The sequence below is a fragment of the Mobula birostris genome, chromosome 1 (assembly GCF_030028105.1).
Source record: "Mobula birostris isolate sMobBir1 chromosome 1, sMobBir1.hap1, whole genome shotgun sequence".
NCBI classification, from domain to species: domain Eukaryota; kingdom Metazoa; phylum Chordata; class Chondrichthyes; order Myliobatiformes; family Myliobatidae; genus Mobula; species Mobula birostris.
In genome coordinates, this window is record NC_092370.1 from 72,691,906 (window position 1) to 72,703,728 (window position 11,823).

Below are 11,823 nucleotides of genomic sequence, written 5' to 3' on the forward strand. Positions count from 1 at the left end.
CTGCTCACCCTCCCCTTTGGAATGCTGTGGACCTGATCAGAGATGTCCCTGACCCTGCCGCCTGGGAGGCAACGTACCACCAGGTGTCTCATTCACGTCCACAGAATCACCTGTCTGCTCCTCTACTGAATGCCGTATCACCTGCACTCCTCCCCGCTTCACTTCTGGGCTATAAGACAGGTTCAGTGCCAGAGACCTGGTCACTGCAGCTTTCCCCTGGTGGGTTGTCCCCTCCCAGCAGTATATATTGAGGGGAATGACCACAGGTCCCCACATCTTCAAATCCCAGCAACATCCTTGTAAATTTTCTTGGTACTCTTTCAACCTTATTGCTATCTTTCCTGCAGGTACTGTAGGTAACCAGAATTGCACAAAATAGTCTAAATTTGGCCTCACCAATGTCTTATACAACTTCAACATGACATCCCAACTTCTGTACTCAATACTCTGATTTATGAAGGACAATAATAACCATATCTTTCTTTTAATGCTGCTTTCTAGGAATTATTGATTTTCAAACCCTACTGATCACTGTGTATGTCCTACCCTGATTTGTCTTCCCAAAGTGCAACAGCTCAAACTTGTCTGCATTAAATTCCATCTGCCATTTTTCAGCCCATTTTTCTGGCAGGTCCAGATCCCACTGCAAACTTTGTAGACTTCCTTGATGTCCACTACGCCTCCAATCCTGGTGTCATCCACAAACTTGCTGATCCTGTTTAACATATTATCTTTCAGATCATTGATATAGATGACAAACAACAATGGACCCAGCACCAATGCCTGTGGCACACCACTAATCTCAGACCTCCAGTCAGAGAGGTAACCATCCACTCCCACTCTCTGGCATCTCCCGCTAAGCCAACGTTGAACCCAATTGACAACCTCATCTTGAATGCCAAGCAACTGAACACTCTTCACCAGCCTCCCATGCAGGACTTTGTCAAAGGCCTCTCATAAGGTCTGGGGGTACATTTGGTCAGGCCCTGTGAATTTGCCTTCCTTAATGTGATACAAGGCTGCAAATGCCTCCTTCATTGTAATATTACCCCCATTTCTTTGACATCCACAATATATTCCTTAGTAAACATTGAGGAAAAATAGGCCTTAAAAATCTCAGCCACTTCTGACGGCTCCACACATTGTTGATCATGATGGACCTAGTCTCTCCCTAGTCACCCTTTAACTGTTTATTTAACTGAAGAACCTAAAGGTCAGGGTGTGGCTCAGGTGGAGTTGATAGGAAGACAGCAGGAGCAGGGGATGGACAGAGCGAAGCAGCAATTAAAACAAGGAATAAGCAAGAGTGATCAGCTGCGGGGTGAGGTGGTGATTGGTTGTGGACCAGGCAATGAATGAACAGTACAGACATGGCAGGACAAAGCAGAAATCAACGTGGGTAAATGGGATTAGTGTAGAGAGGTGCAAGGCTAGCAGAGACTTGGTAGGCCAAAAGGACTGCTTCTGTGCTCTCTGATGTTGTACAAGACACAGATTTAAAGGAAGAGGGGAATGTTTAACAGGAATGTTTGTTAATAGATCTTTCCCATTTACACTCTCAGCCCTTCATTGAAGAATTAAATCTTCTTAATGTTGAAACAAGTGATTTAAGTTCAGAAAAAAAATGTGACAGAAAATCTAAAGCTCAGAATTAACATGGAATGACAGGCCCTCTGTCTGGACTGTTGTAGAGGAACTCCTGTTTGATGTTTTGTGGTGTACAGTATCTCCCATGTCGAGTGCTGTGATAGAGGCTTTGTTTATGTTGTGGTGGAGCTTGTATGTGGGATGATATGGTGGAAATCCAGTTTTCTGTGTTGTGATGGAGTTTCCGTGTCACATGTTGTGGTGGAAATCCCACACTGCAGGCTGCGGTGGAGCTTCACACTGTGTGCTGCGGTGGAGCGTTACACTGCGTGCTGTGGTGCAGCGCTACACTGCGTGCTGTGGTGCAGCGCTACACTGCAGGCTGCGCGGTGGAGCTTCACACTGCGTGCTGCTGTGGAGCATTACACTGCGTGCTGCGGTGGAGCGTTACACTGCGTGCTGCGGTGGAGCTTCACACTGCAGGCTGCGGTGCAGCATTACACTGCAAGCTGCGATGGAGTTCCATGCTGTTTGTGGTGGACCCCAACATTGCATGTTAAGACGAAGCTTCACGTTGCATGTTGCGGCGCACTCCGAAGTCTTACCTGCACAGGGCTCAGTGTTACACTCCCTGCTCTGGCTGGCACCTCCTGAGCACAGGGTGCCACCATTCTGGGGTCTTGGGCTGTTGCACTCTCGCACACGGTGCTGAGTACCCCCTCCACAGGTCTCCGAACACAGCATCCAGGGACCCCATGGACTCCAACCTCCATCCAGACGACAGCTTGGGTGTGGGGAACAATCCAGTTGCCCATCCACACATGTACTGCAGAAGAAATTAGATTGAGCAAGAAGAGCCAACATAGCGATGGAGTTCAGAGGGTTGGACCCAGGGTTTCCAGTGGAGGGACAGGTAGTCCTGAGGGTGAAGTTAGTGGTTCCAGAGAAAGGGCTCGTGTTGCTTAAAGATCAAGTACTAGGGAAAGTTCAGTGTGACTTGTTTGGAAGTGAGCAGTCCTGGCATTGTGGTAGTGCTCCAACTGGAAAGGATGGTGGTTCCAGGGAAGGGGAAGTGACGAAAGGGAGAGGCTAGTGGTCCCAGGACAAGAGATGATGAAGGAACCTAATAGCCCCAGGTTTTCCTGATCCAGGAAAGGGAAGAGAATCCCAGGAAAGTATCCCTAGAGAGGATGTATCCCCCGCAGAGAATCCAGTGCCTGATGGCCCCCAGAGGACAGAAGACCTGGGACAAGAGGTGTCCTGGAGGTGGGATGGAGCTTTGAAGGGAAGAGATGGGATACAACGACGTCTCACCAGTTGCTGCACTCAGTGTCTCTGCTCTCTCCAGCTGCTGTGTATATCCATTCGCCAGCCCCCGGGTACAGGCCCCACCTGCTGCTCACACTCGTGTCTGTGGGGAGAAGGGAAAAGTGTCAATAAATGTTCTAGATCACTGTCCTGCCCTCTTGTGTAAGCGTCTCAACACTTCATTTTAAAACTGCAGTCAGGAGCAGGTTTCCAATGACTGGAGATCGGTAACCGAGGATGCCTGTTACAGGGAGTAGAGGGCAGTTTACCAGTGATCTGCACTGTCTGACTCCCTGGCTGGAGGGTTGCTCAGAACAAAGGCTGGGTCAGCCTCAGGAAGGTACCTCACACTGTCAGATCTCAAGAACTCACACTGTCCTGTTGCTTGTCGCAGGTTGCCCTTGCTTACCTCGAGACTTACAGTGACACTCCCTCTGAGGAACACACGAGCCATTCTGCAGCAGCAGACCAGCAGGACATCCACAAGAAGGCCTGCAACTGGTGGGGTCACCATCATCCAAGCAAAGTACATCTGGAGAGAGGTCATCACAGGATCGAGGACATGTCCGGCCACAGGGGAGCAAGACCTGGTCTCCAGCACAGTCTATGGACAAGAGCAAACAATTAGTGGAGCCAGTCCTAAATTATAAATCTCCTCCCTGTGAGTGATCAAAGGACGGACTCAAAATGAAGCTCTACGCCAAAGCATAACCCCTCCCTGAGACCAAAGAATACCCCTAAACTGGGCCTCATTCCCAAATCACGCCCCTCTCCATGAGTGCCCAGAGGACAGACCTTGATTTGAACCAACCTCCCACCCTGTGAGTGAGGAGAGGTCAGACCCAGACTAGAGTTCACACACCTTCTAAGGGTAATCAAAGGACAGATCCGGACTGCCCAGCCTCTGAACTACACTCCCTGAAACTCTGGGATAATTAATAGTTCCACCATGAAGTTTTAAATAACATTAATTTGCTTTAACAACAGGAATTCTGCAGATGCTGGAAATTCAAGCAACACACATCAAAGTTGCTGGTGAATGCAGCAGGCCAAGCAGCATCTGTAGGAAGAGGTGCAGTCGACATTTCAGGCCGAGACCCTTCGTCAGGACTAAGTGAAGGAAGAGTGAGTAAGGGATTTGAAAGTTGGGGGGGGGGGAGGGGGAGATCCAAAATGATAGGAGAAGACAGGAGGAGGAGGGATGGAGCCAAGAGCTGGACAGGTGATTAGCAAAGGGGATATGAGAGGATCATGGGACAGGAGGTCTGGGAAGAAAGACAGGGTTGGGGGGGACCCAGAGGATGGGCAAGAGGTATATTCAGAGGGAGAAAAAGGAGAGTGAGAGAAAGGATGTGTGTATAAAAATAAGTAACAGATGGGGTACGAGGGGGAGGTGGGGCCTAGCGGAAGTTAGAGAAGTCAATGTTCATGCCATCAGGTTGGTGGCTACCCAGACGGAATATAAGGTGTTGTTCCTCCAACCTGAGTGTGGCTTCATCTTTACAGTAGAGGAGGCCGTGAATAGACATGTCAGAATGGGAATGGGATGTGGAATTAAAATGTGTGGCCACTCTTAAACTTTTCGATGATTTTAAGTTCCCTGGCCCCCACCGCTTTATTTTCACCATGGATGTCCAGTCCTTATATACTTCCATCCCCCATCAGGAAGGTCTCAAAGCTCTACGCTTCTTTTTGGATTCCAGACCTAATCAGTTCCCCTCTACCACCACTCTGCTCCGTCTAGCGGAATTAGTCCTTACTCTTAATAATTTCTCCTTTGGCTCCTCCCACTTCCTCCAAACTAAAGGTGTAGCTATGGGCACCCGTATGGGTCCTAGCTATGCCTGCCTTTTTGTTGGGTTTGTGGAACAATCTATGTTCCGTGCCTATTCTGGTATCTGTCCCCCACTTTTCCTTCGCTACATCGACGGCTGCATTGGCGCTGCTTCCTGCACGCATGCAGAACTCGTTGACTTTATTAACTTTGCCTCCAACTTTCACCCTGCCCTCAAGTTTACCTGGTCCATTTCCGACACCTCCCTCCCCTTTCTAGATCTTTCTGTCTCTGTCTCTGGAGACAGCTTATCCACTGATGTCTACTATAAGCCTACTGACTCTCACAGCTATCTGGACTATTCCTCTTCTCACCCTGTCTCTTGCAAAAACGCCATCCCCTTCTCGCAATTCCTCTGTCTCCGCCGCATCTGCTCTCAGGATGAGGCTTTTCACTCTAGGACGAGGGAGATGTCTTCATTTTTTAAAGAAAGGGGCTTCCCTTCCTCCACTATCAACTCTGCTCTTAAACACATCTCCCCCATTTCACATACATCTGCTCTCACTCCATCCTCCCGCCACCCCACTAGGAATAGGGTTCCCCTGGTCCTCACCTACCACCCCACCAGCCTCCGGGTCCAACATATTATTCTCCGTAACTTCCGCCACCTCCAACGGGATCCCACCACTAAGCACATCTTCCCCTCCCCCTCTCTCTCTGCATTCCGCAGGGATTGCTCCCTACACAACTCCCTTGTCCATTCGTCCCCCCCATCCCTCCCCACTGATCTCCCTCCTGGCACTTATCCGTGTAAGCGGAGCAAGTGCTACACATGCCCTTACACTTCCTCCCTTACCACCATTCAGGGCCCCAAACAGTCCTTCCAGGTGAGGCAACACTTCACCTGTGAGTCGACTGGGGTGATATACTGCGTCCGGTGCTCCCGATGTGGCCTTTTATATATTGGCGAGACCCGACGCAGACTGGGAGACCGCTTTGCTGAACATCTATGCTCTGTCCGCCAGAGAAAGCAGGATCTCCCAGTGGCCACACATTTTAATTCCACATCCCATTCCCATTCTGATATGTCTATCCACGGCCTCCTCTACTGTAAAGATGAAGCCACACTCAGGTTGGAGGAACAACACCTTATATTCCGTCTGGGTAGCCTCCAACCTGATGGCATGAACATCGACTTCTCTAACTTCCGCTAGGTCCCACCTCCCCCTCGTACCCCATCTGTTACTTATTTTTATACACACATTCTTTCTCTCACTCTCCTTTTTGTCCCTATGAATATACCTCTTGCCCATCCTCTGGGTCCCCCCCCCCCTTGTCTTTCTTCCCAGACCTCCTGTCCCATGATCCTCTCGTATCCCCTTTTGCCAATCACCTGTCCAGCTCTTGGCTCCATCCCTCCCCCTCCCCCTCCAACTTTCAAATCCCTTACTCACTCTTCCTTCAGTTAGTCCTGACGAAGGGTTTCGGCCTGAAACGTTGACTGTACCTCTTCCTAGAGATGCTGCTTGGCCTGCTGCGTTCACCAGCAACTTTGATGTGTGTTGATTAATTTGCTTTAATTCCTTTTATTAGACTCTTGCTTTGGCCACATTTCTGGGAAGTTATCTGCCTCCTCTCCCCTTTGCTGCAGGTGGTTTTGAGTATGGGAGTATTTGCTCCTCAGACATGCTGGCCTGAAAATAGGTGGAAAGGTATATTGTGCTAAAAAAAGGTAGAAGGGTATGAAGTGTAAGGTGTGGGGTTGTGCATTCCTCAGGATAATTTCTGGGAATGACAGTCTATCAAGATACACTGGACAGTTTGGGGGTCTGTTCCTTGGAGTTTAGAAGAACAAGGAGTAATTTGTGCATTATTTTATGTAATTTAAATATACAAGATCATTAATGAGGCTTGAGAGAGTAAACAGAGAAGTGTTTTCACCAGCGGGAGAGTATCAAACATCAGGACAAGTTGTTTGACACTGAGGTGAGCAGAAATGACTTCTCTCAAAGGCTGGTGAATCTGTGGAATTCTCTGCCTCTGCACCCTCCCACCACTCCTGCAACTGTGCTGCCTATCAGAATACAGAACAGTTCAGTCCCTTCAACCCACAGTGCTGTTCCAACCTATATAAACCTACTCCATGGTCAATCTAACCCTTCTCTTCTACACAACCTATAACCTTCCATTTTTCTTTCATTCACATGTATATCAATGAATCTCTTAAACGTCCCTAATGTATCAGCCTCTACCACCAACTGGCAGTGTGTTCCATGCACCCACCACTCTCTGTGTAAAACATCTATGACTATCATCTCCCCTAAAGTTTCTCCATTAACCTTAGATGGACATCCGCTGGTATTTGGACATTGCCACCCTGGGATATAGGTGCTGACTGTCCGCTCTGTCTATGCCTCTTATAATAAAACCATAAGATATAGGAGCAGAAGTAGGCCATTCGGCCCATCGAGTCTGCTCCACCACTCAATCATAGGCTGATGCAATTCTTCCAGTCAACCCCACTCCCCTGCCTTCTCCCCATACCCTTTGATGCCCTGGCTAATCAAGAACCTATCTGTCTCTGCCTCAAATGCACCCAATCACTTGGCCTCCACAGCTGCTCATGACAACAAATTCCAGATTTACCACCCTCTGACTAAAGTATTTTCTCTGCATCTCAGTTCTAAATGGACACCCTTCAATCCTGAAGACGTGCCCTCTTGTCCTAGAATCCCCTACCATGGAAAGAACTTTGCCATATCTAACCTGTTCAGGCCTTTTAACATTCAGAATGTTTCTATGAGATCCCCCCTCATTCTCCTGAACTCCAGGGAATACAGCCCAAGAGCTGCCAGGCGTTCCTCATATGGTAACCTTTTCATTCCTGGAATCATTATTGTTAATATTCTCTGAACTCTCTCCAATGTCAGTGTATCCTTCCTAAAATAAGGAGCCCAAGACTGCACACAATACTCCAAGTGTGGTCTCATGAGTGCCTTATGGAGCCTCAACATCACATCCCTGCTCTTCTATTCTATACCTCTAGAAATGAATGCGAACATTACATTCACCTTCTTCACAATGGACTCAATCTGGAGGTTAACCTTTAGGGTGTGGGGTACATGTCCACAGATTCCTGAAAGTTGCCTCACAGGGGATAGGGTAGTTAAGAAAGCTTATGGGGTGTTAGCTTTCATAAGTCGAGGGATAGAGTTTAAGAGTCGCGATGTAATGATGCAGCTCCATAAAACTCTGGTTAGGCCACACTTGGAGTATTGTGTCCAGTTCTGGTCACCTCACTATAGGAAAGATGTGGAAGCATTGGAAAGGGTACAGAGGAGATTTACCAGGATGCTGCCTGGTTTAGAAAGTATGCATCATGATCAGAGATTAAGGGAGCTAGGGCTTTACTCTTTGGAGAGAAGGATGATGAGAGGAGACATGATAGAGGTGTACAAGATAATAAGAGGAATAGATAGAATGGATAGCCAGCGCCTCTTCCCCAGGGCACCACTGCTCAATACAAGAGGACATGGCTTTAAGGTAAGGGGTGGAAAGTTCAAGGGAGATATTAGAGGAAGGTTTTTTTACTCAGAGAGTGGTTGGTGCATGGAATGCACTGCCTGAGTCAGTGATGGAGGCAGATACACTAGTGAAGTTTAAGAGACTACTAGACAGGTATATGGAGGAATCTAAGGTGGGGGCTTATATGGGAGGCAGGGTTTGAGGGTCGGCACAACATTGTGGGCCGAAGGGCCTGTACTGTACTGTACTGTTCTATTTTCTATGTTCTATGTATCTTGTACAAAGACTCCCAAGTCCCTTTGCATCTCTGCATTTTGAATTCTCTCCCCATCTAAATAATAGTCTGCCTATTTATTTCTTCCACCAATGTGCATGATCATAAACTTTCCAACATCGTATTTCATTTGCTACTTCTTTGCCCATTCCCCTAAACTATCTACGTCTCTCTGCAGGCTCTCTGTTTCCTCAACTCCACCTATCTTTGTATCATCAGCAAACTTAGCCACAAATCCATTAATACCATAGTCCAAATCATTGACATACATCGTAAAAAGCAGCAGTCCCAACACCAACCCCTATGAAACTCCACTGGTAACCGGCAGCCAGCCAGAATAAGATATTTTTATTCCCACTCTCTGTTTTCTGCTGACCTGCCAATGCTCCACCCACGCTAGTAACTTCCCTGTAATTCCATGGGCTCTTATCTTGCTAAGCAGCCTCATGTGCAGCACCTTGTCAAAGACCTTCTGAAAATCCAAGTACACCACATCTACTGCATCTCCTTTGTCTACCCTGCTTGTAATTTTCTCAAAGAACTGCAGTAGGTTAGACAGGCAGAATTTTCCTTTCAGGAAACCATGCTGGCTTTGGCCTATCTTGTCATGTGCTTCCAGGTATTCCATAATCTCATCCCTGACAATCAATTCCAACAACTTCCCAACCACTGATGCCAGGCTAACAGGTCTATAGTTTCCTTTCTGCTGCCTCCCACCCTTCTTAAATAGCGGAGTAACATTTGTAATTTTCCAGTCATCCAGTACAGTGCCAGAGTCTATCGATTATAGAAAGATCATCGTTAATGCCTCTCCAATCTCTCCAGCTATTTCCTTCAGAACCAAGCGATTTATCTACCCTCAGACCATTAAGCTTCCTGAGCTCCTTCTCAGTCGTAATTTTCACTGCACAAACTTCACTTCTCTGACACTCTTGAAATTTGTGCAGTGAAAGTTACAACTGAGAAGGTGCTCAGGAAGCTTAATGGTCTGAGGGTGGATAAATCTCCTGGACCTGATCTTATATACCTCTTTCAAGTTGCCTCTCGTCCTCCTTTGTTCCAAAGAGAATTAAATTGACTTTATTTCTTACATCCTTCACATGCATGAGTAAAAATCTTTACGTTACAGCTCTGTCTGAATATGCAATGTGCAAATTATAGTAATTTGTAATAAATAGTATGTACAACAGGACAGTCAATATAGCATAGAAATGCAATTGTGTCTGCGTGAATTAATCAGTCAGATGGCCTGGTGGAAGAAGCTGTCCCAGGGCCCGTTGGTCCTGGCTTTAATACTGCAGCACCACTCTCTGCAGAGTCTAGCGATTGAGGGAAGTGCAGTTCCCATACCAGACAGTGATGCAGCCAGTCAGGATTGTTTTCAATTGTACCCCTGTAGAAAGTCCTTATGATCTGGGGACTCACGCCAAAATTCTTCAACCGTCTGAGGTGAAAGAGGTGCCGTTGTGCTTTTTTCACCACACAGTCAGTATGAACAGACCCAGTGAGGTCCTCCGTGATGTGTATGCTGAGGAACTTAAAGCTGTTCACCCTCTCAACCCCAGATTCATTGATGTCAATAGGGGTTAGCCTGTCTCCATTCCTCCTGTAGTCCACAACCAGTTCCTTTGCCTTTGTGACATTGAGGGAGAGGTTGTTTTCTGGACACTACTGCGTCAGAGTGATGACTTCTCTGTAAGCTTGTCGTTATAATTTGAGATTAAGCCAATCAATGTAGCATCGTCAGCAAATTTAATTAGCATATTGGAGCTGTGGGTGGCGACACAGTCATGGGTATGCAGAGAGTAAAGGAGGGGGCCCTGAAAGGCTCCTGTGTTGAGGGTCAAAGGGGTAGAAGTGAGGGAGCCCACTCTTACCACCTGCTGGCAATCTGACAGGAAGTCCAGGATCCAGCTACACAAGACAGGGTGAAGACTGAGGTCTCTGAGCTTCTTGTCAAGTCTGGAGGGAATTATGGTGTTTAATGCTGAACTGAAGCTTTTCCTCATAAAACACATTCTCTAATCCAGGCAGCAATCTGGTAAACCTCCTCTGCAGCCTCTCTACAGCTTCCATGTACTTTCTACAACAAAGGGACCAGAACTGAACACCATACTCCAAGTGTGGTCCATCCAGAATTTTATAGAGCTGCAACATTATCTAATGACTCTTGAACTCAATCCTCTGACGAAAGGTGGCCAATATACCATACCCTTCTTAAACACCCTATCAACTTGTGTGGACCCCAAGGTCACTCTGTTCTCCACACCGCTAGGAATCTAGTCAGTAACCTTGAACTTTGATCTTCCAAAGTGTATTACTTCACGCTTTTCTAGATTGACTTCCATCTGCACTTCTCAGCCCAGCTCTGCATTCTGTCAATGTCCCAGTGTAACTTACAACAAACTTCTACAATGTCCACAAAACCATGAACCTTTTGTATCATCTGCAAACTTACTAACCTGCCCTTCATTTCCTCATCTAAGTCATCTATAAAATTCACAAAGACCAGCAGTCCAATAAATAGATCCCCATGGAACACCACTAGTGCCCAACCTCCTGACAGAATACACTCCATTTATTACACCTTCTGTTTTCAGCTAATTCCAAATCCACTCAGCCCAGTTTTCCTGGATCCCATACCTCCGGACTTTCTGAATGAGCCTACCAAGAGGGACCTCGTCAAATTCCTTACTAAAATCTATATACACCACATCCACCGCTCTACCTTCCTCAGTTTGTTTCTTCACCTCCTCAAAAAACTCAATCAGACTAGTGAAACGCAACCTGTCCTTCATGAAGCCAAGCTGACTATGCTTCTCTAAATGCTCGTAAATTCTGTCCTTAGCTTGCCCACCACTGATGCAAGATTCACCAGAGTGACCTACACTATTCTAGAACAATCTCTGACAGTGATTTTCAAAATGGTGTTATGATGTTGTTCGTGCCATTTTTACACTGGAAACTGAGCGCAAGTAAGTTTTTAGGCCTCGTTCTCATATCTCTCTCTTTCTGCCAATACGTCTATCTCCCTCGGTTTCTTTCTCCCGTCCTATTTCTGTCTCTCTTTGTCCACAAGTGGTTTGTACAGACCTGTGCACAGACTGGAACTGGTACGACACATTCCGCTCTGCTCCGCCTCGCCTAGACACTGCACTCCACCAAATCGTGGGGGTGGCCTGTTACACCTCCGGGTTCGGACTGACACACCCACACATCCGTCACACTCTGACCACGCTGACCATGGACTCCAGGCACCGTCCACTGCATGGGGAGAAACCAGGCATAGCACACACGGTTAGTCCATTCACAACCAGTATGTGATAGATTCGTTTGTCTTATTCTCCATCTTCTC

The 11,823-nt window shown here is 47.2% G+C and overlaps 1 protein-coding gene across 1 annotated transcript in view; it reads right to left on the reverse strand.

The window, feature by feature from the left end:
* The window catches only part of sspo (SCO-spondin), a 311,321-nt gene that overhangs the window by 137,084 nt on the left and 162,414 nt on the right, over positions 1-11,823 (reverse strand). Inside the window, 4 exon segments of the mRNA XM_072245202.1 lie at positions 2,193-2,413; positions 2,902-2,998; positions 3,305-3,499; positions 11,562-11,732. Coding sequence (XP_072101303.1) covers positions 2,193-2,413; positions 2,902-2,998; positions 3,305-3,499; positions 11,562-11,732 — 684 coding nt within the window.